The following is an 8,136-nucleotide window of genomic DNA, read 5'->3' as shown; positions in this document are numbered from 1 at the left end:
TTCTCCCGACACCACAGTGCCAGGTTCTCTTGTCCCTCTCGTTGTTTGCAGAGATCAGGCCCACCACAACTGTGTCGTCAGCAAACTTGATGATTGTGTTGCTGTTCTGCTGTGCCACACAGTCATGTGTGTACAGCGAGTAGAGGAGGGGGCTCAGAACACAGCCATGCAGGGCACCTGTGTTGAGAGTGATGGATGAGGAGGTGCAGTTGCCTGCCCCCACCACTTGGGGTCTTCCTGTCAGGAAGTCCAAGACCCACTGGCAGAGGTCGTAGTTCAAGCCCAGGTCCATGAGCTTGGCTACAAGCTTGGAGGGGACTATGGTATTGAATGCTGAGCTGTTGTCAATATGTGATGTCATCATACAGCACACGTACAGTACAACAAAAAGAGGTTTGGTATCCAACCAGAGTGCAAATGTAACAGTAAAGTGCAGTAGTAATATACTATGTACAGGTGATTGAACTGGATATAAAATATATAAATTATTACTACTGAGTAATAATAATCATTTCTTAAATGTATATAACGCCTTTCAGGAAACCCAAGGCGCTTAATAATAGTAATTGTGCTAATTAGTAAGTCATACTGGCCAGCAGTGTAACTAGCAAGAGTATCTACATTATGTAAAAAGGATTATATGCAGGTTTGTACAGACAGATGTAGATATATGGAAATAATTAATATATATATATTATGAATCTGGTATGTCATATTATAGATGTAAGCAGTACTGTCTATCTGTATGTCATGTATGTCATATTATGATGAATTGAAAATGGGGGACCCTGATGTAAACAAGACGAAAGTCTTTCTCTGGTCTGCATCCCTGTCATGTGAATGATTGTACTGGAAGTACAATTGTGTGTGTGTGTCTCTAAGACCAGACCATATTAGGCGCTCATGCGCCGGAAGTAGTTAATCCATGTATGCTACCGAAACAACGCTGTGTGGAAGGGTCTACGAGAAGGATAATAAACACCACAACCTATGGAGTTAAAGCAGGTCGTCAAGAGTGTTTATTATATCGGTCATAACTTGAACATGGTGTCAGAAGTAAACCAGTGAAGATGGCCAAGTTTAACCCTCCCGACAACTTTGATTTCACTCGCCCAGAACTGTGGCCGGAGTGGAGGCAACGGTTCCAGCGCTACCGGCTAGCCACAAAACTAGACAGGGAGGATGGACCTGTGCAGGTTAGCACGTTGCTATATGCGCTCGGCAAGGAGGCTGAGCAAGTTTTCAACACGTTGCATTTCGAGGTACGGGAGGACGTTGATGACAAGGACAACTATGTGATTGTGTTGGACAAGTTGAATCGTTATTTCACTCCGAAAGTAAACATTATCCACGAACGTGCTCGTTTTTAAAAAACGTGCCCGTTAAAAAAAAAAAAAAAAAAAAAAATCTAACCCTAACTAACCATACTGTCATGCACTTGTCCTAATAAACTAACCTACACTGTAGCACTCAACACTTTGATGAACATTGTTACTCAGCTGATAGAGTTGTGCTCTTCCTGATGGCTTGTCGTACAGAACTTGTAAGTCGCTTTGGATAAAAGCGTCAGCTAAATGACTAAATGTAAATGTAAATGTACCTCCGCTCGCAAAAGAGGGGCGAGTCTGCGGAGGAATACATCCGGACGCTCTACGAGCTGGCCGAGACCTGTCAGTTTGGTCCGGTGAAGATAGAAAATATTCTGGATAAACTGGTGATAGGAATCCTGGATAAAGAGATGTCAGAAAAGCTACAATTAATGGCAGATCTGACGCTGGAGAAAGCCATCGAGATGGTGAGACAGTCTGAGCAGATAAAGGGGCAAATTAGCCAACAGTCTAGAGCGGGCTCGGCAGATGCAGCATTCCTCAGTGAGGTCACACACAGCTGTTGTAACTGCGGAGATACTACATTCCTGAGTGAGGTCAGACACAATGCGCGCGCTGCCCCTTTCCAACAAGGCGGGGAAGAGCGCGGGGCAGTGGCGGCTTCCAAGCAGCAGGTGGTGCTACAGGAACGAAGTGTTTTAGGTGTGGAAGGGACCACCCGAACAATATGCAGTGTCCAGCCAGGCAGGCAAAGTGCAGACACTGCCAGAAGATTGGACATTTTGCCGCCGTGTGTCGCTCTGCAAGAGTGAATGAGCTGACAACAATGGAGCAGCAGGATGACAGTTACAGTGAAGGACACTTCCTTGGTGAGATAAAAACAAAATACCTCTACGTGACAGATTCCAATAGGCCATGGACTGTTGAACTGAACGTCTGTGACACTCCTCTCACTTTCAAAATTGACACTGGTGCAGACGCCAGTGTGATTTCAGATGACACCTACCATCAGCTCAAACACCTGCCCCAGTTATCCAGTGACTTCACAGCTTTCGACAGCCCCGGAGGTAGACTTGAATGTCTAGGACTGTTCACTACCACATCTAAGTACAAGGGCCGGCAATATAAGTTCAACATCCATGTGATTAAGACAGCAAATGGCAGCAACCTGTTAGGCCGTGATGTTGCGGTGGCAATGGGACTGGTGAAGAGGGTGGAGGAGGTACAGGGCACATTCGGGGCGGATCTGGGCCTCTTGAAAATAAAACCTGTGAGAATATGCCTGCGGGACGATGCTGTCCCATACAGCATTAACACAGCGAGGAGAGTGTCTGCTCCTCTGCTTCCCAAAGTCAAGAAGGAGCTGGAGAGGATGCTCAAGTGCGGCGTCATAGAGGAGATCAGTGAGCCAACAGAGTGGTGTGCTCCCATGGTTCCAGTCCCCAAGAAAACTGATGAGGTGAGGATCTGTGTTGATCTAAAACGACTGAACGTGGCTGTGAAGAGGGAGAGATATGTTCTGCCCACCATAGATGACATATTACCAAAGCTGGCGGAGTCTCGAGTGTTCTCCCTACTCGACGCGGAAAGTGGTTTCTGGCAAATTCCACTAGAGAGAGAAACCGCTAAACTGACCACATTCATCACCCCAGTGGGTAGATTTTTTTTTAAGCGGCTTCCTTTCGGGATCTCCAGTGCACCGGAGATCTTTCAGAGAGAAATGTCTCGGCTGTTCAGAGGCCAAGAGGGAGTGGAGGTGTACATGGACGACATCCTTGTCCATGGTACAGATGATAAGGAGCACGAGGGGAGACTCCAGAATGTTCTGCGTATCCTGGAGAGTGCAGGTCTAAAGCTCAACGACAAGAAGTGCGTTCTGCGCCAAAGGCAGCTGAGCTACTTGGGGCATCGAATTGACAGTGAGGGCATCCAGCCTGACCCCTCAAAAGTAAGCGCCATCACAGAGCTACAGCCACCAAGTGACGTGCCAGGCTTAAGAAGGTTCCTAGGCATGGTCCATTATCTCGGGCGCTTCTTGCCTAACTTATCGGAAGTGATAAAGCCACTCAACGACCTGCTGAAGTGCGAGGCTGTGTGGATGTGGGACGCAGCACAAGACAACGCATTCCACAAGGTAAAGCAACTCCTCTCCACCGCACCTACACTGGCATTCTATGATGTAAACAAACCTACCATAGTGAGTTCAGATGCAAGCAGCTACGGGCTGGGCAGTGTACTGCTACAGAGACACTCAGATGGACTGAAACCCGTTGCATTCTGTTCAAGGACACTAACTGATGCTGAGAAGCGATACGCGCAAATAGAGAAGGAGTGTTTAGCTGCTGTTTGGGCCTGTGAACGATTTTCCACTTACCTCTATGGCCTAGACAGCTTCATAGTCCATACAGACCATAAACCGCTGGTCCCTTTGATCAACAACAAGGACCTCGATAGAGTTCCCCTGCGGTGCCAACGATTGCTGATGCGTCTGATGAAGTACAACCCCATTGCAGAGTACGTGCCTGGGAAAACACTGACAGTAGCTGACACACTTTCCAGGCAGCCATTGTCTGTAATTCTGAGTGAAGTGTCAGAACTAACCTCTGATGTTTCAGCGTTCGAGGACGCAGCTCATGCAGCATGGCCAGTGTCGCCATCCAAACTGGACCGGATCAAGCAGGAGACGAGCGTAGACTACGACCTTCTGGTGGTGAGCAGACTGATCACAGATGGATGGCCGAAGCACGTGAGCAGTGTACCAGCACAAGGCAAAGCATATCACCACTGCTGTAACAGCCTGTCATTTTCAAAGGGTCTTGTGCTGTACGGAGACCGCATCGTTATTCCTCACAGTATGAGGAAAGAGATACTCAACCGGTTGCATGACGGGCACCAGGGCATCACCAAGTGCAGGGAACGGGCACGCATGAGTGTGTGGTGGCCCGGGCTGGAGAGAGAGGTCCAGGAACTGGTGACAAAATGTCCCGAGTGCATGCAGGTCAGACCTACACAGAGGAAGGAGCCTCTGATTACAACGCCACTACCACAGAGGCCCTGGCAGGCGATCGGGGCGGACATCTGTGAGTACGAGAAAGAAAACTACTTGGTAGTTGTTGACTATTATTCTCGCTACATAGAAATAGCTCATCTACCAAACATGAAGAGTGAGACCACAATTGCTCGTCTGAAAAATATCTTCGCCAGGTGGGGTTGTCCAGATGAGCTTCACACTGATAATGCTAAACAGTTCACGAGCAAGATGTTTGAGAGTTTCACTGTGACATATGACTTTAAACTCATCACCTCTAGTCCTCACTATCCTCAGGCCAACAGAGCAGTGCAGACTGCGAAGAGGATCCTACGGCAGGATGACCCGTTTCTGGCTCTCATGAGCTACAGAGCTACACCAATACAAGCCACGGGTGCCAGTCCTGCACAGCTGATGATGGGCCGCCAGATCAAGACGACGGTGCCTACAGTCGATAAAGTGCTGTTGCCTGTGTGGCCCCACTTCGCTAAGGTGCGTGAAGCTGACGCCAGGGCGAAAAGGAGCTACAGGCATGCTTACAACCGACGCTATGGTGCCAGAGCACTTCCACCTCTCAGGCCAGGGCAGAGCGTGGCAGTGAAACTCGACGGTGAGTCCGGCTGGACGACAGCAGCAACAGTTCAGCAGCCACACTCAGCTCCGAGGTCCTATCTGATCCAGACAGACCACGGGACCTTGCGGAGGAACAGGCGCCACCTACGACCTACATTCCTTCCTGGAGAGGCAGAGGACATGCAGGCGAGCGAGCAACCATCGCCACCCCAGCTTACACCTCCGAGTGACGTCACGCCGCTCTGCACCCCGTCCTATCTGGAGCGGAGGAAAGCCATGGTGATCGACGACGTAGACGACGAGATCATCATCGGGGTTTCGGCTCTTGGAGGGGCCGTGTCACCTGCTAGGGAGCCTGTTTCCCCTGTTCGTGAGACTGTCCCGGCGCCGGCAGGGCCTGAGAATCGTCTTCCAGAACCAGCTCGGGTGACTTCCAGGGGCAGAGTCATCCGTCCACCTGAGAGATTTAAAGACTTTGTGTGTTATTAGACATGTGGCTTGCCTCAATGGAGCAGAATAACCTCCGGCAGCTACAGAGGTGACTGGGTTGTCTACCCCATACCCTCAGTAAAAAGAAAAAAAAAATAAATAACACACAATGTTGGTTTATGTTCTATTGTGACTTTCTCTGTTAAAAGAAAAGGGGGAGGCCGCCCAGCCATGTTGAGAAGAAGTCTGTCTGTCAGCGCCGAGACAGAACCAACTGCAACCCGCCATTGTGTAGAAACCAGGCTCTGTAGGGAGATAGGGGCACATACTCAGGCCAGACAGAGCAATGCCTATACGGCCATGTCGGACTCGTACATGCCCAGCTACTACAGCCCCTCCATAGGATTCTCCTATTCCCTGAATGAGGCAGCATGGTCCACAGGTGGGGACCCCCCTATGCCTTACCTGGCCTCCTATGGACAGTTGAGCAATGGGGAGCCCCACTACCTCCCGGACGCTATGTTTGGCCAGCCAGGGCCCTTGGGGAGCAACCCTTTCCTGGGTCAGCATGGTTTCAACTTCTTCCCCAGTGGCATCGACTTCTCGGCGTGGGGCAGTAGCAGCTCTCAGAGCCAGTCGGGGACAGCGCAGAGCTCTGGCTACAGCAGCAGCTATACTTATGCCCCCAGCTCACTTGGGGGTGCCATGATAGACGGACAGTCCCCCTTTGCCCCTGCTGCCAACGAGCCCCTCAACAAGGCACCTGGCATGAACAGCCTGGACCAGGGCATGGCAGGACTCAAGATTGGCGGTGCTGCCCCCGGTGGTGGTGGGGACATGGCCCCTAAAGTGGTTGGCTCTGGTTTGCCTGGTGGAGGACCCCTTGGCCCTGTGTCATCTGTAGGACCCCCCAGCATGCCCCCTGTCTCTATTGCTCCCGCCAAGCCTGCCTCGTGGGCGGACATTGCCAGCAAGCCAGCCAAGCCGCAGCCCAAGTTGAAAACCAAGGGTGGAATGGCTGGTGCGAACCTGCCTCCTCCGCCCATCAAACACAACATGGACATCGGCACTTGGGACAACAAGGGTACCATGCCTAAAGCCACCGCCCCCCAGCAGGTGCCCCCTCTCCCCAGCAACGGGCAACCGCCCAACCAGGCCTCCCCTCAGCCCGGTACCACTGCTGGAGGGACTCCACAGCTGCCCCTCAGCAATGGACAGTTGGTCCCCCCCTCTGCCCAAATGGGCCAGCATCAGCTACCACCCAACGGGCAGCCTGGGATGGCTCAGATGCCCCCTCCTCTCTCCCAGGGCCCCCCTCCTCCCCCTGCCCAGCAGCAACCCTCCCAACCCACTCGCTGGGTGCCTCCTCGGAACCGGGCCAACGGGTTCGGGGACGCTGGCGGTGGAGGTCCGGGCCAGTCTCCTCCCAACTCTTCGGGGGTGGGCACGGTTCCCGGGGTCCCCTCGGAGCCTCACCCCGTCCTAGAGAAGTTGCGCTTGGTCAACAATTATAACCCCAAGGACTTCGACTGGAACCCCAAACAGGGCCGCGTTTTCATCATCAAGAGCTACTCGGAGGACGACATCCACCGCTCCATCAAGTACAACATCTGGTGCAGCACGGAGCATGGCAACAAGAGGCTGGACGCGGCCTACCGCTCGCTGGCGGGCAAAGGCCCGCTCTACCTTCTCTTCAGCGTCAACGGCAGTGGTCACTTCTGCGGCGTTGCGGAGATGCGCTCGCCCGTGGACTACAACACGTGTGCCGGTGTGTGGTCACAGGACAAGTGGAAGGGCCGCTTTGACGTGCGCTGGATCTTCGTTAAGGACGTTCCCAACAGCCAGCTGAGGCACATCCGACTGGAGAACAACGAGAACAAGCCGGTGACCAACTCTCGGGACACGCAGGAGGTTCCTCTGGACAAGGCCAGGCAGGTGCTGAAGATCATTGCTGGATACAAGCACACCACCTCCATCTTTGACGACTTCTCCCACTACGAGAAGCGCCAAGAGGAGGAGGAGTGTGTGAAAAAGGTGGAGGTCCAGGGCAGTGAGTCATACCCAAGCAACCCCAGCAACAGAAGTCATTACAGGCTTCAGGAGCGCCAAGGACGAGTCAAGTAACAGTCACCGCTTTGGGCAAAAGACTGCAATGGCCCCCCCCTCCCCCTTCCCTTCTCCATGTCTGCCCCATCACATCCAGATCTCTAAAGAAAATTCTAATAGGGGTGAAGAATTAACCAAGGACAAAAAAAAAAACTAAATGAAGACTCTTGATTTCTTTTGACTTTAAAGACTTACTTCGAACTTGTAGTAAAAAGAAAAGGAAACAATTATTCATAGGACTACAACTAAATGCATAGCATCCTTAGGTGAAAAGTCATTTTTTTTTTGCCCCACCCCGTTCCACTACATTATGCTTTTCCCCCCTTGTATGCTTCTCTTTTTCTTCCTTATTTTATTTTTTTTTAAAGAAAAGATCATCCTCTGTTTTTACAGTCCAAGATCAAGTCTTGTCACGCAAACACACAAATCTAGTAGACATTTGTTGTGTTGGCTACTATAGTGCCCCAAAGTGAAGATGGGCAGTTTGTCTCCTTTCTTTGTATAAAAAAAAGAAAAAAAAACCTCACTCTCCATCTTCTATGGGAGATCCGATCAACCAACGCAGGACGCAGTGGAGTTTTTTTGTCCCCCTCCTCAGTGGATATTCATCATAGGGCGGGTTTTCGTCGAGCGCTCACTCAAGAATTTGTGTCTTATGCTTTTCCATCTTTC

At 51.2% G+C, this 8,136-nt stretch overlaps 1 protein-coding gene across 1 annotated transcript; it reads left to right on the top strand.

Annotated features, from left to right (window-relative positions):
* Nucleotides 1–5,718: 5,718 nt before the first annotated feature.
* LOC311248288 (YTH domain-containing family protein 2-like) lies at nucleotides 5,719–7,769 on the top strand (the record flags this gene model as incomplete). Its single annotated transcript, XM_084339196.1, has 1 exon — nucleotides 5,719–7,769. The coding sequence occupies one exon, from the start codon at nucleotides 5,719–5,721 to the stop codon at nucleotides 7,480–7,482; it is 1,764 nt and encodes a 587-aa protein (XP_084195322.1). The 3' UTR covers nucleotides 7,483–7,769.
* Between the last annotated feature and the right edge of the window lie 367 nt (nucleotides 7,770–8,136).

This window comes from Notolepis coatsorum (assembly GCF_963971535.1).
Source record: "Notolepis coatsorum genome assembly, contig: SCAFFOLD_711, whole genome shotgun sequence".
Lineage (NCBI taxonomy): Eukaryota > Metazoa > Chordata > Actinopteri > Aulopiformes > Paralepididae > Notolepis > Notolepis coatsorum.
Note: the sequence above shows the minus strand (reverse complement) of the source record. Positions and strands in the feature narration are given on the sequence as shown.